The 21,491-nt window shown below is 43.7% G+C and overlaps 2 protein-coding genes across 2 annotated transcripts; one reads left to right on the top strand and one right to left on the bottom strand.

The window, feature by feature from the left end:
- Positions 1-672: 672 nt before the first annotated feature.
- Positions 673-3,294, bottom strand: dusp1 (dual specificity phosphatase 1). Its single transcript, XM_084010511.1, has 4 exons — positions 2,698-3,294; positions 2,353-2,498; positions 2,015-2,234; positions 673-1,318 (listed from the first exon to the last, which is right to left on the bottom strand). Exons 1-4 carry the CDS (start codon positions 3,065-3,067, stop codon positions 963-965), a joined length of 1,092 nt encoding a protein of 363 aa, XP_083866637.1. The 5' UTR covers positions 3,068-3,294; the 3' UTR covers positions 673-962.
- Positions 3,295-6,180: 2,886 nt separating this feature from the next.
- On the top strand, positions 6,181-21,387 carry ergic1 (endoplasmic reticulum-golgi intermediate compartment 1). Its single transcript, XM_084010483.1, has 10 exons — positions 6,181-6,319; positions 11,775-11,836; positions 14,961-15,033; positions 15,423-15,517; positions 17,397-17,521; positions 18,100-18,204; positions 18,286-18,346; positions 18,562-18,662; positions 19,346-19,468; positions 20,448-21,387. Exons 1-10 carry the CDS (start codon positions 6,300-6,302, stop codon positions 20,553-20,555), a joined length of 873 nt encoding a protein of 290 aa, XP_083866609.1. The 5' UTR covers positions 6,181-6,299; the 3' UTR covers positions 20,556-21,387.
- The last annotated feature ends 104 nt before the right edge of the window (positions 21,388-21,491 follow it).

Consider the following 21,491-nt stretch of genomic DNA (forward strand, 5'->3'; position numbering starts at 1 on the left):
TTGCCTTGACTTGAGAATAAACCTGCCGTCTGTCAAACATGTGAAAAAAAAGTGAGAACTTTCAACCGAGTACAAAAGTCAAATGATTTATTCAACAGTATAAAAAACACATTTCAACAAACATATGCAAAAATAGATATGATATAGAAATATATTACTTTAGTTCAATAAATATGTTAGAATGCAGGCACTGGAGACTACGTGTCCCCATGTTAGTCATTTTTGGGGGGTTCTGTCTGTCTCAGTGCTGCGGTACACAGTACAGAAACATGAGGTATTTTATGGTCCATTTCCCCAATGCGTCAGGATCGTCAAGGTTTCACTATGTCTTGATAAGGCAAAGCATTTGCATTTGAGTCTGCAACACGTTCGAAGATGAAGATTCCTGCCACATCTACACGGAAAAGAGGGGATACATTCATTGTTCGTCAAATGAGGGGGTGACCTCTGCGCCGTGTTGGGCGACGGGTGGACATAGCTTTCTTTGAGCAGTACAGAAAGCAAAACATTTGAGAGGATACGTCCACATTCCTGAGACAACGGTTAAGCCTCTCCAAGTTTTTTTTCTTTTTGCTTAAAAATGATTATCAAAAGCAGTTGCTTTCATGAAAAAAAGCAGTCCTTTGAATTGAGAATATTCAAATACTTCTTACTTCCTCTACAGGAATAATCTCAACTATTTCCCCAAATTATGTTTCACATTTAGGAGGCACAACATGAATACTGTCTGATGGCTGACTGTAGTTATCTAATCTCCCTTTGAAATGATGAGGCCAACAGACAGAAATTTGGCCAGCAGATCAGAGTCAAATAAACTGACCCCGAATACTGGTTCCCATTCTGTCCAGTGATACCAGTATCACTGTTAAATGGACTATTACAACAACCATGATTTGTGCTCTTTGCAGGAGTCACTTGCAAGTTGCAGTTTAAAAAAAATGTCCAAGCTCCTCGCACCTTCCTCAGCAGCTGGGAGAGGTGGTGATGGGACTGTGGAGGAACGAGAGCTGACCGGCCGAGGTGTGCACGGGGATGGAGACCGGGAAATTGAAGACCGTGCTGTTGTTGCCGATGGCTGGACTGGCGGCCTCGGAGGAGCAAGTGGACGAGGCCAGGACCTGGGACTCAAACTGGAGGAGCTGACCCATGAAGCTGAAGTTGGGGGAGATGATGCTGCGCCGCTGCTTGACGAACTCGAAGGCCTCGTCCAGCTTCACGCGGTTGGTCCGCATGAGGTAGGCGAGGCAAATGGTGGCGGAGCGGGAGATGCCCGCCTGACAGTGCACGAACACGCGACCTCCTTCATTCCTCACCGAGTCTGGAGGAGGAAATGACAAGAGAACATTAATTCACGGTAAACATCTACCCGGTGGTGAAACACATATACTAAGAATGGAGTTTATTTCTCACAGGAAGGCGAAAAAACAAAAGACTTTCAGTTGCTATTTAAATTCAACGGCGCCCATTAGGACACAGGAACACAGTTAATAGGGGTGCAGGGTGTGAGCTCGAGGGGGTTATTCCCCAAGGAGGCAGTCTGAATGGACAAAAGGAGGGGAACAGACCCCCGCTGGGGGTATTGATCTGGGAGGAAGGCCGACAGTGAGAGGGGAGAAATTGCCTTTTGTTAATCCAGAACAAAGAGTGGCGTGGAGGGGGCCCATTCAAGCCCAGCCAGCCTATCCACTACAAAACTAGTTTGGGGGCCGCTGCCTTGCAATTCATTAAAAAAGGGGGCATCCCTTTTTCTACGCCTGAGAGGTGATGATGTAACCGCCATTGTGCTGGGAGTGGGGAGCCTGTGCCGAGCCAGCTGGTCAGTTTTGGAGGGAACTTTTTTTTTTTACAAATTTAAATCCAGAAGTCAAAGAGTGTTGTGAAGGAAGAAGGGTGGGGAGGAGGGTGGGGGCATCTACGGGCTCAGGAGGTGGCAGCTGTGATCGGCTGCTCAGATTTGGCAGTTGAGGGAGCGTGAAGGGGGGGTAAACAAAAATAAAACGGTGGCCGCACTCACCGATAAACTCGATCGCCTCGTTGAACCAGGAGCTGATGTCGGCCTTGTGGTTGTCCTCGACGGGGATGCTCTTGTAGACGAAGGAGTCCACAAAGTGGTTGGGGCAGTTGGCGGAGACGTTGATGAGAGCGGTGATCCCCAGCATGTCGAGCATGTCTTTCCTTGAAGCGTGGTAAGCACTGCCAAGGTAGAGGAAAGGCAAGATCTCTACAGGACCGCCCTTTAGAGAAAGAACATAAACAAAGCAGTGTCATTAAGACAGCTCCAAACCAGTACAACAGGAAGTAAGGGAGTGTGGTGTGTATTCAATGATTTTATACATAATAAAAGACACCAACCTGGTCATAAAGAGGAGTATTGCATGGACTACAGCTTCGGTCTCCACTCTCAGGATGGCTGGAGCTCAGGGGCAAACTGAGCCCCTGAGGAGGGGAGGCTTTGGTACAGGTCTCTGGATACTCGGTTGAGAATGTCTCAAAACCACCTGGAAAAAAGGGATTAAAGATATCTAGATTAGATCACGGAGCAGCACTGAGACACGTTTAAATAAGGGGGTGACAACTGCTTCATGGGGCTATTTCTGAACATTGTTTACTCCGGGCACCAGCTGGTATGGTGACAGCTGTAATCCGCGTTTGTTGGCCCCGTTGTTAGGATACAGTGAAGGCATCGTTTTTCCTTACCTTTCAGAATGAACACCCGGGCCCCGCAGGGGTCGCGACACAGCGCCGTCACGGCGAGCATCAGCGTGCCGTCCTTCTTCGCGTGGCTTAAGTCCGAGCTGCGGTCGTCGAGCAGCACGACCGAGTGGTACTCCCCGGACAGGAGCCGGCTCCTCGTGTCCTCGTTGGGCACGATGTGCTCCAGTCCCAGGCCCCCCCGGGCTCGCCGGCGCACTATGGTGCTGAAGCGCACGTTGGTGGAGCCCGAGATGTGGGACGAGTTGAAGGACAGGAAGGAGCGGCAGTCCAGCGCCAGGCAGCCGGGGACGTCGCCCTCCAGCAAGTCGCGGAGGGACGCGCAGTCGATGGTGGGGACTTCCATTATGACCATAGTAGGACGGCGGAGGAGAAAAATTAAATCCAGAAGTTTAGCTCGGTAGGAAAACTCCTCGAAATATGTGAAGCGACGACTCCTTTGTTCCGGTTGGCTCGAGACAGAAACAAAAAAAGTTTTAAAAGACCGTCGAAGTTGGTCGCTTCCTTCTTGTTGAGTGTATCCGGTGGTTGCGCTGGTTTCTTCTTCTACGACTTTAACTTTACGGTGACTTTCTGAGCGCTTTGAAAATCGTTTATATACGGGCTCGTGCTTGTGAATGAGAGGCCACGAACGTCAGGCGACCGCCCCTCTTGGCTTCCGGCCAGAACCGCGGACGTCATCGTCCCCTCCCCCCTCCTCCCTCCCTTCCCCCCGCGAGCGAAGCAGGCACAACCGGGCTCGCGCACATACGGGCCATTTCTGTCCGTGCGTACGGCACGTAACGCGGGCACGCGCAGCCAGGAAAGTTTTGCAGTTTTTTCTTGTTTTTCTTTTATCTTTCACACAATATCTGTTCAATTTGAGCCGATTGTTTCCAAATGAAATCTGTGTGTTAAATGTCCGCTTGTCAGTACGGGATTTGCCAAATTTTCCATGATGTTAGTATTTAATTAGATTTCTATTTTGCCTCTTCATCTGAGAGTTGACAAATAACAAGATAATAAGTAAATATCTGCCACGGGGGGCCATAAAAGTTTATTCTTTGTTTTTATTAGTCAGAGGTACATAGTGTTCAATGCTCCGAGAGCAAAGGCTAACCATAAAAGTTAATCACTGTATAGAAATCTGAAGTCCAGTAAATTTCCACATGCTGAGAAACAAAACACTGGTGAGGAAGACAACAGCAGATGGAGATCTCTTGACCTATCAGCGTACTTTAAACAGAGGAGCAACCACACCCCCCTCCCCCTCCAAAAAAATACTTTAAAAAAGTATATTTTAAAATGCTTACATGTTTGTTTTATGATATACTTTTTTCTACAGTCACTCTGGGAACCCCTTTTCATTTGTTGGTGTTGCTGACTCAGACTGAGCAACACATGGTGTCTCATAATAAGGAAGTAGGAGGATCATTATTGACAGACAACAGGCATGCATACAAGAGGGTGTGTTGAAAAGATGTGCCGCAGTTGTTTTGTTGTGAAATATATATTTATATATATTTATATATATTTGCACTGAATATTGCTTCAACAGATCAGGCTGAATGACATAGGCCGTGACATCATTCGCACTTTACTGTAACTTGAGGACTTTCGGCCTATTGTATCTCTGTCGGTTTTACTTTGAGCTAAAGGGAAAATAGACGTGTTATGTGAGAAAGGAAAGGGGGTGGGGGGGGGAAGGGAAGCTTTAAGGAGAGAAACCAATCACAACAAAGTGCAAAAAAAAAACTCTCCAGCCGTTTTAACCTCACACTGTTGTGAGATGAGTCAACTGTGAAGCACATGCCACAAAGCAGGAATGTTACACACTATACAGAGGAGGAGGAGGAGGAGGGAAGAGCAGCGCTCTGATAACAGCCTGTACCCAAACATTTTGTTCTCGAATGCGTCTTCCCTCCACGAAGTGACGTGCTCTACGTGCTAGACGTTATGGGGAGGGGGGGCACCTGGTGAAGACATAGGGGGCTTGTGAAGCAACTGTGTACTTCTATGAATCAGAATATGTTTAGTCTATTCATTTATTCAAAGTATAGCTGTAATATTGGTGTTTTCCAACTCACTCATGTTCCTTGTGTTTGATAACAAGCAAAAAGCTCACGTGCCAATAAAATGTAGTTCATGAACAACCCAAAAAACTCCTGTTCCCTAATTGAGGACATTTATCCATGCAAATACAAACCTGTCCGGGCGTGTCTGTACAGTGTGGTTCAATATTGAAATTACTCTGTTTTTGATTCCCATAATTATGGCCTGTCACCAACAGTAGCTCTCTCTCTCTCTCTCTCTCTCTCTCTCTCTCTCTCTCTCTCTCTCACCCAGAAAGGGAAGTGAAACGGAGGACGACAGCGAGGTAATTCCTGGGGTCGGACCTCGCTGTCACTTGCTGTCATCCCTGTTTGCTTACTGTCATTGTCCCTGCGAGTCGTGTGGGAAAACACAGGGCCTATCCTGTCTTCTAGTGTCGAGAACACACACGTTATGTGAGCCAAAATCATTTTTGTTTCATGTATAGCCTTAAGGGAGGGAAGAACAAAAACAAAACATGGGAAAAACCTTATTATATATATATGTTCAGTCATTAATGACACATAGCTCTGTGTTTCTGGGTTATGATGGGATCACGGTCCAAAAATACATATAATCGATACGTGTGATCACAACGGATGACTGAAACACACTTTCTCCCCTGATTCCCAAAGAAAAAAAAGAAAATGATCCAGAATGTCCATTTGTACCCGTTACATAGTATCACAAATATGTAATCGTTTATAAATATATATCCATAACCACCTTCAAATCTCACCTGAAAACTCACCTTTTTAGACAGGCCTGCTCCCTTTTAATTGATCTGCTCTTAGTATTTTTACTTCCCTGCTTTTATGACTGCTTGTTGATGGACTGAGTGTTTCTATTGTTGTATTTATTTTGTAAGGCCACCTTGAGTGTTTAGAAACGCGCCCATAAATACAATTAATTATGAATTATTATTATTATTAAACACTTTAAAAATGCCTCAATATGTGTTGTCAATTACATTAGATTGTTTACCACTGTGGGCAATAAGTAGGCCTATGTGGCTGCACACAACATTTTAAAGGGGTTCCCTATACTATACTACATAACACTTATATGCCCTATTGATTGTCCAGTGACTGAACATGAAAAGTGATCAGTTTAATAGCTTCTCTCTATGACATTAATGTTTCGTGTATTTGTATTTGTATATTGAAAAAGTAATGTCATAAAAAATGAGGAAAAAATATTCACACCCTACACTTTATTTGTAAAAAAAATGAAATAAATAATAATAATAACAATAACATAAAAAGATTTATAACTTCTTTAAGTTATAAATTACTAAAATATATTGCCTCTGTAATTTTCAACGAACGCGAAGTCACAAAAACGATGCAGCAGGAAGAAGAATCAGAGCGAACCGGAAGTAGCTCTCAGCCAATCGGCTTTTGCAAAGCGTCCTAAGCTGACGTCAGCCCGGTACCGATGAACACCCGGTAGCGTTGAAGAGAGCCGTGTGGTAGCCCGCTGTGTGCAGCTTTATCCGCCGATCGGACGCAGACATCATGCCTTTCGACGTTCGGAGGTGAGTACGGAGCTTCCGTTCACTTTGGCCCGGGGACGTACGAACGGACGGTGTCGGTGTTTTATGCCCCGTGAGCTGGAGATGAATTACCGACCCGTTCCTCGCCCACCGACGGGCGAGACCAAGTCGCAACAGTGGCGTTTACGTGAATGGGCTACATTGTTGCACGAGTTTAGTGTTGAGTCGGTGGAGTGATGCTCGAGAGAGTGAGAGAGTGAGAGAGTGAGAGAGTGAGAGAGTGAGAGTCCTGTCTGCGCATGTGCCCTCCCCCCCCTCCAATCCACTCCTTGATCATCCCTATTATCTACAAGACCTGAAACCATTCTAGTCCCCTCAGGACATGGAAACGTTTCCATCCAGGCAGAGGTGTCAAAACTACAGACATATATATACTGAAGTAGAAGTATACACAAGTAGAAGTACTCAACACTACACAAGTGGAAAATATAAAGTAAAAAATATCCCTATGGAGGATGCTGGCTGTTTTTGTTTTTTTTATATATATTTTTAATAATCAATAATCCCCCTAAATGAGCCTGTTTTTGAAAATGTGAGGAGAAGGAAAGAAAACTAAACACTCAAGTATATATTTTTTTAATGTAGGGAGTAAAAGACTACTTTACTCAAATAAAGTACACCTGAAAATTCGACTCCTAAATTCAATGACAGTGTATTTGTTACTTCCTGCCTCTGCATCCAATACAGCTTTGTCATCGCTACGTGTATTACAAACGAGACGCTCTTGTTTAGTCTCATTTACAGACTTCCAGTACTTCAAAGCATTCTGAGATCATTAGCTGCCAATAAACAGTTAAAACCGACAGGAAACCATCAGAAATACACCCGAAGCATTCAACTATAGATACTGTTGCAACAGGCACAGTGCTGAGTCACACCTACAGGGTCAACAGAGCACACACCCATAATGAAAATAAAGGACACACTGTTTGCATTCTGCGCTGACTTCATTAATTGGGCTGACCTATATTTTGTAAAACTCAAAAAAGTAGATAAAATATATTCAGTTTACATTGATATAACAAAGAAAAGCAGCAGATCGTTACATTTGTGACGAAAAATGTTTATTTATTTGGTATTCTATAAGGTATCTCCTCAAAGTTATGAGGAACTAAAACCTTTTTTAAATCAGGGAACAGCACCAGATTTTAATCTTTGGTCATTAGTGATGGTTGATTTGGAATAATATGGTCCAAGTATTGAATTTATTTTACTTTGTTTGCAACTAGTCTGACAATCAATTTCTCATTTCAGTCATTTATGAAGCTATATAATTCCAAACATGCTCTTTATTCCTGCTTCTCTAATGTGAGGATTTTCTGCCATAACGCAAAAATCGAACATTTGTCTTGTTTGTCGGACATAACAAGATATTTATTTGGATGTCACCATGGTAACCGCCGATGAAAAGACACAAGCTGTCACTCAAAGTAACCACATTTGCTTTCGTTTTTGCTCCAGACCACAGCTGTGTTGAATTTCCCAACATGCAGGATCTGGTGTGACTCTTGTTTGCGACCCACCAGTAGATGACCCGTAGTCATCTACAGTCGTAGTGGAAGCAGGGAGGTCCTCTTCTTTACGGCAGTACGGCGGCATCTCGGTGCGAAAGCGGCTTCTGTTTGAGGCTCAAAACCATGCATTGCAACAGGTGGAAGTGGTTCGATTGACCAGCTAACTATCTGTTAGGTTTCGCCCACTCACAAATACTGGGGGGGTTAGTCACCATGGTGACAGCACGGAGCAACACAGATTACCGTCGGTTACAACATCCACTCGGGTAGTTCGTATTCCCAGAATGCTGTGTGGTTTTATATGCTGTTATTCCCCTCACTCAAAATATAATATTTTTCTTTTTTTGTTACTCTAACTAAAACTCTAACTTTCCTTTGACAGCTGGCTTTTGCGTTTTTTTTAGGGGAAGTTACTCAAACGGGTTAATAATGCATTTATTTAGCACTTTTTTCAGCTGTGGATGAATACACATTCGGTGTTCTTCTGCTTATATACAACAGCACAGTTGCAATATGTGTCAGTTGGATTAATTGACTTTGGACTTAACATGGGATTTGTTGACACAAAAGAGATATCTATCAGCCTTATCCGCCAAAACAACCAAAAAAAACCCAGAATCTAGTGTTGGTTTTCTGCCCTCGGTTCTTATTTAAAGCATATTCAGCTTGAGTGACTGACTGAAAGGCTTTTATCCCGGAGTTGAATGACTTATGTCATTTATTGACACGCGTGGGTTTGCTTTGGGCTAACCTGATGATGTAGCGTGTTTGCTCCTGGGATAATTAGATCACGGTGACTTGAGGAGCTCCGGTTAGGACGCTCAGTGTCAATAGATGTCGTGTCTTTTTTTTTATCTCTGCTGTGGGCGACCTTCTGCTCTTTGAAACTTTCACGCAGGCGAATGGATGGAAACCTACAAAAAGTAAGGCGTGTTCCTCATATCGGGTGATGCGAGATGATCCAAAACGAGAAGAACATCGATCACAAACATCCGTTATGACTCACCGTGACTCGTGCGCTGTGAGAGATGGTTTATTTAGTAAGGGCCCTTCCTTAAAAAGGGGCTCCTGTGGTGTCAACACAGAGATGTTGGTACACCGTGTCCTCACTCATAACATCTTCTTACAGAAGAGTGAGCGGTGGGAAGTGACGGAGGGAGACGCGTTGACTGTAATACAGGAAATTACCAAGGTCAGCGGTGAACCGAGAGGTGAACTCTCTCTCCTGATGGAGTCGCCGTTAGTTTTCATGAATACGGAGATTAAGTGAAACTGGAAATAAGAGGAGTGCGTCAGATGTGATGAAGTCTTGCAATATATTATTTACTTTCATTTTCTCTGCACTGACTGGTCTACGTCCATCTGGTTGCCGTTTTCATTTTCTTTCGTGATCAATCCTGCAATTTTGGCATTTTCTGAGTATTTCAGAATCCCTAAAAACAAATCCAGGATGGAGTCCTCAGTAGTCCGTCAAGGTTCGCGTCCCGGAGCGTCCTGAAGAGCTTGAGAAGGTTCAAAGTATTCAAAGCGAAACTGAAATGGACGAAGAGAAGGAACGTTTGACCTACTGCTCACCGGTTTGGGCAAAACCGTGATGTCATCATGTTATTCCTGTCCTTATCTCTGCCCCCCCCCCCCCCCCCCTGTTCCAAGTGTAACCCGGACCTCGTGTCCCAATATATATCCAGACGGTCGGTGAACAGTAACGTCCATCCAACGCTATTTTTAAAGTTCACATGCAGCATCGGTTTCCATCTCACTCGTCTCAGGTGACCAGACGGCTGAGATTTAGTTTCCTCGCTCATATTCAAATTTAGCAGTGGGAAACTGTGACTTCTAAACATGAGAGACTTGACAGCAAGAAGTGAGGAACCCTCCACGCTGTGTGGCGTGCAACATTTTTAAAAATAAATCATTGCTTGTTATTGTGTGATTAGAAAATAACCAAGATGTATTTATTTGCTGTGAAACATCGAAATATAACATTTAAATTCCAGTAGAACTAAAGAAAAAGTGCTCATGTACATAAAGTATGAGGACCAGTACATCAGAAAGGGAGTACTATATTTACACTTCATTTAATGGTGTGTCATTAGTAATAAATACGTTTGTTAGATGTAAATCTTATAGCCAAACTCTTCTCATTATAGTTAATTTCATATCTTCATAAGGATATATAGCATGTTTTGTGGTAATTGAACAAATACATAATACAAAAAATTACACACTTTTTCACTATTTTTCTCATTTAGTCAAGAGGTTTAAATGCTAAATGAACATAACGGTTTCAATCGGAATTAAAGAAGAAATATAAAGATCAGTTTAAGATGATACTTAACGTTTGAGTTTGCTTGTTAATTAAGACGATGTTATTGTGCCTAACGATATTTTGATGTGTTGTTAAATCACGATCCGATTCCATTGGAAGACAATAAACGATGGTATTGAATTGTCGGCCAGCCCTCGTATTCCAAAACGCGCTCGGTGACGACCATGTTGACTTGACCTGAAGGCAGAAAGATGGAAAGCAACAAAACTACGATTCTTTCGAGGTTTTTCACACGGCCTGTGGCTGGGCGGAGGGGACGCGAGGAAAGCACACAAAACCTGAACATCCAGGATGTGTGTAGTCCTGATCCCGCTACAGGGCGACCCCTCCCTGAGCCCCAGTCCGTGCCCTACAAACGCTGCCAAGGCAGATATTAGCACACACTGATCTAACACGAACGGGACATGGGTGCAGCACGTTACGGAAGGATGTGGATCAGAGAGCGAGGGAGGGAGGGGAGCTGTCTGAGTCTTTCAGGATCCAGGGGTCCTTCTTAGCCGTAGATGAAAACAAAGGAGTGAAAGCACGAGGCACGACGCAGCGGGGTCGGCGCTGGACAGGAAGCCCTCCCTCCCACTTCCTTCCCCGCCCCGCATTGCATCAGCTGAGATTATTTCACCGGGGAGCTCTCGCTGGGAAGAAACGAGAACAGATGTGAAGGACATGAGGAGAGAGAGAGAGAGAGGTGTTGGCCAAGATTGGGGTCAAAAATGTTTCACTGCCCCCAAAAGGACATGCGCAAGAACTCAGCAACCTAAATAGTTTGGTGTTGAGTAGCAGGTTTCTTTTTCATCACCTTCTCAACTCCCCGAATAAGTAACAGCACCATTTCACCAGAGTGTGTGTGTGTGAGTGTGTGTGTGTGTGTGTGTGTGTGTGTAAGCGTTATGGTGTGTGCGTGTTATGAGTGTGTGCGTTATGAGTGTGTGTTATGGTGTGTGCGTTATGAGTGTGTGTGTTATGAGTGAGTGTGTGTGCGTTTTGAGTGTGTGTGTGTGTGTGTGTTAGGGTGTGTGTGCGTGTGTGTATTATGGTGTGTGTGCGTGTTATGAGTGTGTTATGAGTGAGTGTGTGTGTGTAAGTGTTATGATGTGTGTGTGTGTGTTATGAGTGTGTGTGTGTGCGTTGTGTGTGTGTGTGCGTTGTGTGTGTGTGTGCGTTGTGAGTGTGTGTGTTATGAGTGTGTTATGAGTGTGCGCATTATGTGTTATGGTGTGTGTGTGTTATGGTGTGTGTGTGTGTGTTTAATGTGTGTGAGTGTGAGTGTGTGTGTGTGTGTGTTATTGTGTGTGTGCGTGTGTTATGTGTGTGTGTTCTGGTGTGTGTGTGTGTGTGTGTGTGTGTGTGTGTATGTGTGTGTGTGTGTTATGAGTGTGTGTGTGTTCTGGTGTGTGTCAGCCGTCTGGGCCTGTTGTGTGTAATGGCTTCGGTCCAGAGCTAACATTCCACCACTCCTTCGTAATATCGCACAGCCTTATGGGTACAGAATGTGCTTCTTTTCTCAGCACGTAGTGTTTACATTTTCTTTTCTTTTTTTTTCTCCCCCCCCTCCCCCCTCCTCCCCTTCTTTCTTTTTCTTTCTTTCTCTCCTCAGATTCGATATCTACAGGAAAGTGCCAAAAGATCTCACCCAGCCCACATACTCGGGAGCTTTCAGTGAGTAGCTCTTCAACGGCCAAACGTGTGACTTTAGGAGACGTTTTTGTTTCATCAATTGTGTCCACATATTTATCCGTGTTTAGGATTAATTATGTGAAATGTATAGAATGAAGTTTGGTCTAATAAAGTTATTTTTTCCCATTCAGTCACAAACTTAAAATACACTTATGTGATTTCTTGCTGAAAGTGAAATAAAAAAAATGAAACCACGGCCAGTAGACGGTTGGTTTATCTGAGCACAAAGACTGAAACTAAGCTAGTTCCACCAGAACAAATGTTGCTGTTTTATTATTTTTTATGTGCATATGAAACAAACGTGATGAGGCTCTATAACTTCCTGTAAAAACCACAACGTGACGTGTTTCCACTTCTGTTTTTGTACGCCGCTAACAAACAAGACGTAACCGCATATAGTGAGCTTTAGATGTTTTCGTAAGCTGACCTCGTTACCTTGGTGAGCGGTTTCCTCCCGTTTCTAGTCTTTTTTGCGAAACTAGCTTCATAATAACGAGACTGCGAATATGTATGTAAACAAGATGTCAAACTTTTCATTTGAAAAAAATGCTGTAAACCCTTTTTAAAAATCACTTTTCAGCAATATTTCCCTTTGATGTTTCGATATTGTCACTAAACAGAATTTCATTCAAATAATAGGATTTATTTCGACTTATCTATCCAGCCTACTCTTAAACCACCAAACGTTGTTTATCCCAGCTGGACTGAAGTACTTTTTTTTAATTAAACCTTTATTTAACCAGTTAAAAGTCCCATTGAGATTTAAAATCTCTTTTCTAAAACAGACCTGGCCAAGAGGGCAGCATAAAACAAATACATGAAGGTTTCATTCAAACAAAACACACAATTATCACACATTATAAGACACTTTGGGGATTTCATAGTTAAGGAATTATACACAGGGACAATTTCCAATACTTCCACATTCTAGGTCCTTCACTAGGAGCCAAAGGCATCAAATGAATTCAACTCTGACAGTTTTAAGTCTTTTGGAGGGTGTCCCAAGCAGAAGGAGCATTTAAAAGCCTTTTTCCCAGCTCAGTACTTGGTGTCCTATGATGTTTTAGACAGCTGTGGGTCAAGTACCTGCCTGTCTCAACGCAAAGGTACGTCCCGACCGACTTACTCAGCACAAGGACGACTTGTTTTAGCACAAACCAGAATGGCAGGAATGTTAATGAGCACGCCTTGCCAGCGCCTCGAGGCACCTGAGATGTCATCAGTGGAAATCTAAATGCTTATCCTGTCAGGTCATGTGTGTGTGTTGTTTTTTTTCCCCTGCTTGTCATCGACACGTCATTGTGTAATCAGGGAATGGTATTGATTATTCACCATGATTGAACACAAACGGCACCGATGACACATTTTTGGCTCCTCTCTGTCATCTACCAGTATTGTGTATTCGCTGGTCAGCTGACGAGCGACATGTCAGCCGAATGATGACAGGATGGATGGGAGGAGTGTTGCCACATGAATGACAAGCTTTTTTTTTTCTTCTTTTTTTAAATAATTATAAAACACCTTCCTGGAGGACGAGGGGAGAGAAAGGATTTGCTAAAGATATACGCACGGTTTCCACCCATGAGGAAGTGGATGGAAGTTCTTCCTGTGCACAATCAACACCCTTCCTGTCTCCATCCACTGTCTGGGGCTGAGGCCATAGGGCTGGATTTGGATATCAGACTGTTTATATTTCATCCGCAGCAGGTCAACTCACATTTTTTGGCCTGTGCGGCGGTTCAGAGGCACCCAGAAAACAGACCCCCCCCCCCTTTTCACAAAAGGCCAAATATTTGACCCCGTCTGCTTTTGTTGTTCCGTTTTAGGGCCACATTCCTTTTGGAGCTAAATTTTTACGGTATTTACGGTGAACAATAACTGTTTGGGCCTGTTGTTTGGGTTGAACTGATTTTCTGTCGTCATATGTTTGTCCTGCTTTGCTGCGTGGGGAGAAAATGAGCTTTATGCAAAAAACATACGCATCTGATTGCGGAGAAGCAGCTCTGGTTTTCGGGACTGATTCATGTCATTTTATCCGTTTAATTTGTGTCACAGCTGTGAAATGAAGTAACTCAGCCCATGTGGGAACAGTGGGGAGGATGAGCTCTGGTTTTTAATAAAAAACATTCATGTGAGATCTTTTGTGGATCTGCTGTTCAAGTTTGAACCGGTAGCAGCCCATTCTGATCTTTTAGTAATCCCCTCGCGGCGTTTTGGCCCTTTTGAAGCTCAGGCAGAATTACAGTAAAGGTCCTTTTTAATGAACCTGACGAGGCGACCTATGTGTCATCGTGACACTCCCTATTGTTTGTTGGTTAAACATTACCTTCATGCAGAGCCTCGGCGATGCCCTGCCAACCGCAAGGTCATGTGAGAGATCCTAGGAGACAGTTGCCATGTAAACACGCCTCACCTGCTGAGTGAGAGCTTTCTGTCCGAGGCGATGTCATACCGGATAGACCACAGTTGCGCAGACACCAGATCAGCTCCTTCCATATTTATCTTAGCAAACGCATGACGGCGTTTATATGTGATCCCATTGACTGATTAGTCTTGACACATGAAATGAAACAGACGGCTCCCCCGGTCGCTTCTCCTTTTTTGAGCTCGGGCTTTATTTAGACTCAGACGGAACAAAAATAGTCATTATTTAAGGTTGATATTCCTAATTTGGGTTCTGTCTGACTTTTAGTTCCATCCTGGGAGTTTCTTTGCCCTTTTTTTTGCTCTGGGTGATCGTCCGTGTGCAGGTTTGTCACACAGGAAAACCTAAAAAAAAAGCTGTTTTGTAGGATTTTTGCGTAGCATGAGCTCACCTCCCTCAAAGTTAAGCTGCTGTAATGGCTGCCTGTTGTGCTGGTATTTAATGTGTGAAAACCCCCCCCCCAAAAAACCTGCGTAATGGCAAGCTTAACACCGACATTAAAACAGCTATTTAGGAAAAAAAAGACATTTATGACCGCCGTGATTACCTTCAGCCGTCCCTAAAGGCTGGAACAACCCATTCCGTTTGCATCATCCCTTGAAATGCCGGTTGTTATTTGAGATCAATGTGTAATAAGATCATCAATGAATCCCTTCTAACCGTCTTCCTCTCTGCCCACAGTTTCCATCCTCTGCTGTGTCTTTATAATCTTCCTGTTCCTGTCTGAGCTGACGGGATTCATAGCCACAGAAATGTAGGTATCGCCGTAGCAGATTTGTTTTGGTTTATCTTGTAATATCCTGTGGCTCAAACACACAAATCCAGAGGGCAGATCCTTTTTTTTTTTTTTTTTTGCTGCTCTCTGAAGTACACAAGACGGAGAGTTAATTATGAATGTCAATGCCTTCATTATGATGTCGTCTGCCCGGCCGATGTTGTAACCAATGAATGGAGGCCGTTTTCTCACAGGAAATTGGCTTGTTGCATGCCTGTTGGTCATGTAATAAGGGACGGGGTGGGGGCGCAACAGCACGGAAATTACACTTAACAGAGACTTTTTTTGTTTTAAATTGATTTGAATTAAATGTGTTTTTGAGCTAATCTGACCATTTTGTTTGTCTCCCTCTTCTCTGTCCGTTCCAGTGTAAATGAACTGTATGTGGATGATCCAGATAAAGAAAGTGGTGGGAAGATAGAAGTGAGTTTAAACATCAGTTTGCCACACTTACACTGTGATTGTGAGTATATGCATAATATATATAACTCTTTGCATTACACTTTCTGTTTGTCTTTCTTTTTTTTTTTATGGGCTTTACAGTTTACTTCCCCCTCCCCCACAGTGTCATTTAACACAGCTTATTAGCTGCAGATAAACGATGCCCCAGATAAAGAGGCAGACGAAGCAACGGTCCGTTCACCTAGCTCACCAGATAACGCTAAGATTACAGGCCGCCCGCCCGCCCGTCTCGCCTCCGTTTGATCTCCTGCTGCCAAATAGCCGTAATCTTGAGTTTGCGTAGCCTCGCTTGGCTCCTCTGCTGCGCTTTCATGTCGGCGAGAGGTGGGCAGGACGCAGAGCAGTCACCGGTTTATTCGCTCCTCGTGACTCCTGTCAGAAAATATGTCCAACGACACACACAAATACACACACACACACACACACACGCCTGGGCAGCGAGGGGGGAACACACACATTCAGGGCGATATCCAAAAATGGCAAAGCTACTAAAATGCTTGTGTGAAAGAATGAAGTCTGAGGGAGAAGCTTTGGCATGCAGACGCACAGCTGTTGGCCACGTGTTCGGACGAGCTCACTCCTATTCACATTCCTAAACAAATGCCGTCTCACGTCGCTTCCAATTAAAATCCCTCGTGCGATTTGTATGTATGGTGGATTTGTTTATTAAACTTCTTCTTTCTCTGCAGAAATGTGGGGCCCTTAAATACACAAACGACACGGCAGTTGTGTGTAACGAGTAGAAATGTTCCTCGCTGCAAAGTTAATATTGTACACCGGGTTATTTTCCAGGCTTCTAAAACAGGTTGACATTCATTACAAATTGACTCGGCGCTAGAAATCATTCCATCATGGAAAAGCTGGTATTTCCATCTCCTTTTTTACTATTTATCTGCTCTGCTGTTCCGGATTTAAACACCGTCTCCCTCCACTGACCTTTACGGGGTTGCCAGGTCTAGATTTGTGACTTCATGGAAAAGCAGAACCGCGTGTTATAACTTTATAATAATTCACCCCCTCCCACGCACAATCCACTTTACACACTTCCAATTCTAAATGTCTTAAAAAGGAGAAACGACCAGCTCAGATGTACTCTGCTGTATTTTGAGATCTGGATAGATAGATCGAGGGGGGGGGGGGGGGGGGGAGTCAAACTTGTCTTGCAGTGTTAAAGGTCAGACAGACGGCATGTGGAGGTTTTTAGCGCAGGTCGAGCAGACGTCCCCCTCCGAGCCAAAAGCACGGCCAAATCTGAAAATAGGCCTCTGCCAGTGTGTCACACACAGGACCGGACTCGGTCAGGTCTAGATGGACAAACACAGACAGGCAGGATAGGTGGTCTGTGTTTGGACTCTTTGTGTTTACACTGTGGGCCCTCTCTCCCTTCATTATTCTCTTCTTCTAAACATGCTTATTGTTATTTGACTGTAAAAACAAAAATATGATTGTTCTCATTATCAACACATTCCATGATTAACCAATTAATCTTAATGTACATAACGAGTCACAATGTGGTGACGTTTTTAATTTATTGATTTTGTCTAAAGCCAAACTTTTTTTCATCAAAAGACAAAAATAAAGATCAAGATGTATTTAAAAAATCAGAGAAAAGCAGCAAATGTGGTATAGAGCTGCAAAAAGTCGATTTGTACAAAATAAATAATTAATTGACAATGTGATATTTTTTTATTTGCAGCCCTTGTTTGGTATTTTTGCTTAAGAAATGCTTTAAGAGATTAATCAACCATCATAATACTTGTTGATTAATTTCTATCGTCTATAGTCAAAGTTTGGAACCAGCAGAGGAAACCTGTTTTAATATGTTTGCATGATATTCGTTCTTGTTCATTCTCTATGTAATCGTCTCCTCGTTTCTCCAGTGGTGGGTTTGGACATCCAGGATGAGATGGGCCGCCACGAGGTCGGTCACATAGACAACTCCATGAAGATTCCTCTCAACCAGGGCGAAGGTTGTCGCTTCGAGGGCGAGTTCATCATCAACAAAGTAAGAGCTCCTCGTCACACAGTAGAAGAAGAGAGAAGAAGAACCCACAGTGAGGTTTATATACGGGCCGAGTCGCTTCAGGGGAAGGCAAAAGTTAAGCTAATTACATTATGGTGGGTCGGATAAGAGGCCAGATATATTTGTGGGACATAAAGCTCTTGGTCTACACGTTGTTTATTTGACTTGGAGTTAAACATAAACCCCCCCCCCCCCCGTCTGAGACGGACGAGGCCGACCTGCTTCCTCCTCCAGTCCAAATTGAGTTATGTTAAATGGAGGAGGTCTGGGTTCGGCTTGGGTTACATCTGTAGTCTGGGCCCCGCGAAGCCTCCGTTTGTCCCACCTCCGTCTCTGTGCGTCATTCTTTCCAGTCCATTTAAAATGATTAACCCAGCGGTCGTACATTTAACACTCCTGCCGGTGGAATAGTTGGAAATATGTGTTAAAGTGGATTTTTCTTCCGGAGGCGAGGGCCATTTAGTTTCCGACCAATCGTGTGCGTGCGTGGTCATTAGTTAACTGAATGTGTCGCAGGCGCTCGCATTAACTCGGCCCCCGTTTGTCGTGTGCGTCTTCAGGTACCAGGAAACTTCCACGTGTCGACGCACAGCGCTACGGCGCAGCCCCAAAGCCCAGACATGACCCACCACATCCACAAGCTGGTGTTTGGAGAAAAACTCCAGGTTTGGACAAATGCAGATAAAATCTACGTTATCAAGGATGAACAGGTGACATTAATCTTTTTTTTTTGTTTTTTTGCACAGGTACAAAAAGTACAAGGAGCCTTCAATGCGTTGGGAGGGGCTGACAGGCTGGCGTCTAATCGTACGTATCCACGCTGCACCACTGTGAACCACTGTGTGACTTTTATGTAAGGGGGATGATGCAATGAAAGGAGACACCGCATTGAATTCAAAGTAGAAACGCAGCTGACATCTCTGGTGGACGGCCTGCAGCCAGTAGCGTCATGATCAAAACCCCATCCATTTTTAGATGCTTTAAAATAAAATAAAAAATGTATAACTTTGCTTCTCTTGCAGCGCTGGCTTCACACGACTACATACTGAAGATCGTACCAACGGTGTATGAAGACATGTCGGGCAAACACAGGTTCTCCTACCAGTACACGGTGGCCAACAAGGTGCTTTTCCTTTCACTCTCACCTGCTGGATCCACACCCTCCATGTCATGTGTTGTTTTTGCACAAACGTGAGCGAACATATGGCCGGGGCAGCGTATCCGCCGCGTTAACGTGTGCACTCACCCGGAAGTGAAAGCTCACCCCTGGTGACTGGAAATGCTCCCCAGATGTCAACAAACCATAAAAGCACTTCCTAGAAGCGTGTTGACTGACAGCTGGGTTTTTGGAGTTTGGAGTAAAAAAAAACAGTGCAGGTCGGCTATGTGAGCTCTGAGCCAAATATTTTCCAAAAATCTCATTCCAAATCGTAAAATAAAGCTGATCCACGCATCAGTTCATGAGGAGGATTTTTTCTTTTTATTGCAGCAATGTGATTTATATTAATCCACTGATATCCATGTCATCGCATAACTCACAACACATTGTAGCCCCCTCCCACTTGACTTCATCAGTTTTATTCGGCCAAGATTCATTTTCGGTGAATCATTTGAGTGACTTTATATGAAAGCAATTCTGTAATGACTCATAAGCACCACCGTCACCACCGCCGGAGATGAGAATGTAATAGAGCTGTAAATTGATTTTTAAACATAATGGGATTAACCGTTTTAGTGTTTTATTCAATCGATTTTCCCTCGACATAAATATTTCCCTTATGTCTTTTTTTTTTTAATCCCACACAGGAGTACGTTGCTTACAGCCACACGGGCCGGATCATCCCGGCCATCTGGTTCCGATACGACCTCAGTCCAATCACGGTCAAGTACACGGAGAGGAGACAGCCCTTCTACCGCTTCATCACAACAGTGAGTTTACAAAATAAAGTCCAATTTATTTCAATTCAAGGTCTTTAATAGGACTTAAATACAATAAAAAGTGTGATTTTTAGGTCACACTCTGCTGTTCCCCTCGGCTCTACTGAGCTTTGGTATCTTTCAGCCCATTGTTTTGGTTTTTACAACCGGCCGCTTTACTGTTTTGGTTCCCTCTACACTCTCATCAACGCTGTTTTCAGCTCCGATAAACCCCCAGGTTGCTACACGCCAAACAACAGGCGGACAAAGTTAGCATGCTAGCTGGGGCACCTAGCGGCTACAGTGGCATATATTTCCCCTCAGGAGGTGGTGGAAACCAAAACAGAGCTGAAAGGAGAATAAATACCGGACTAAAATTAATTTGGTTTCCAGAAACACGACTCCAGTTAAATGCTAATGCTGTGACGTGCTTTTTAGCTAACGTGTACGCCATGGCAACCTAATAATTAGCTAACAATATGAGAAAAAAAAAATCTGTTATAGTTTCTTTGTCTTGTTAGAGGTCTTTAAAAGGAATTTACTCAGTTGTCTCTCATTCTGATAGTTGGATGAAAATATTCTTATAGTAAATATGACAGCCGGTTAGCTGAACTTAGCTTAGCATAGCTGAGTCCATCCATTTGACCTCATTTCCCGCTCCATTGCCTCCAAACTCCACCTGACCGAGGAATTTCAGCCTGCTCCACCTCATCTGAGAGGTTTCCCTCTGACTGATAAATGCGGTCGGGGATTAAACCGTCTTCCTGGCCGTTGAGCCACGATTGTTAGTCATCTTTTTGAGTTGTTTAGGTTCCCCGTGGCTTGGGACACGGGTAGGATATGACTGTGCTCACGGTGTGATCGTGAGTCATGGTTTAAGATTGTGAGTCGAGCTGCGGCAGGACTCACGATTGTTGATGATTTTAAAAATGTGATTGCCAGCAGCTGATGTAAACGGGGTAATGGAGGGCCTGACTTGTGTCTCCTGCAGATCTGTGCCATCATCGGCGGGACGTTCACTGTCGCGGGAATCATCGACTCCTGTATATTCACCGCTTCAGAGGCCTGGAAGAAGATCCAGATAGGGAAAATGTCATGAGGAGCGCTCCCCCCCACACCCCCCATCCCCCGCTCCTCCCTACATCTTATTTATAAGTGAGAAGTTGCTAGCCTGTTAGCTAAATCCAATCCCGCTCAAACCCCCACTTCCTTTTCAAGGTTTGTTTCAGCTCGACCAATGAAGTGGCACTCGATCTAACTACCAGGCTACGGCGCTCGGTTACTTAAGCTCCTCTGTTTCCATCTGCTCTGGTGACGCGGTTGGACGGCCGGCGATCACGTGTCTGCTTCCTCCGTCTTCAGCGTCTGAGGAGAGGGAAGCTCTTTTTTGTTACTGATGAAGATCTGCGTGTCAGGATTCAACCAGTATGGGTATTTGAAGGCTGCACCTAATTTTTTTTTTATTATTTTATTTTTTTAGAATGAAGTGAAATGAAAAAAAAAAAACACTAAAACGGTTCTTTTCAATGTTACACAGTTTTTAAGTTACGGCTAAATGATTTACAGACGGCAAAACATAAGTTTAAATCAGTTTTAAAGGATCATTTCAAACGTTCAACCAGTATATGTCCAATTATTCTGTGTTTGTTTGCACAAAGCCACAAAAGGGGAATGATCCTTTTGGAGGAAGTGTTCCTGGACTGAATTTAAAGTGTTTCTGTAATTCACACGGTCCATAATACTACATTTCAAATATTTCCAGACGATTTCATGATATCTCCAGTGCCTTTTAGGTTAACTCTTTCACCATCAGGATTAACAGCAGTGTTTATCCGTCTGTTTCCATTGGCTGCTGCCACTAAAAGCAGTTCATTGCATGTTACAATTTACTCTGTAGATGTTTTTTTTACAATACAGTGATCATTGTTTATCTACTTTATTTACCACATATTTCATCAGTGCTGTTAAAGGTCCAAGTTTTTCCGTTTTACAATCCATCTGAATTACTGCAAAAATATAGTGAATGTCTTCTTTT

Source organism: Eutrigla gurnardus, assembly GCF_963514095.1.
Source record: "Eutrigla gurnardus genome assembly, chromosome: 5".
In the NCBI taxonomy this organism is placed as follows: domain Eukaryota; kingdom Metazoa; phylum Chordata; class Actinopteri; order Perciformes; family Triglidae; genus Eutrigla; species Eutrigla gurnardus.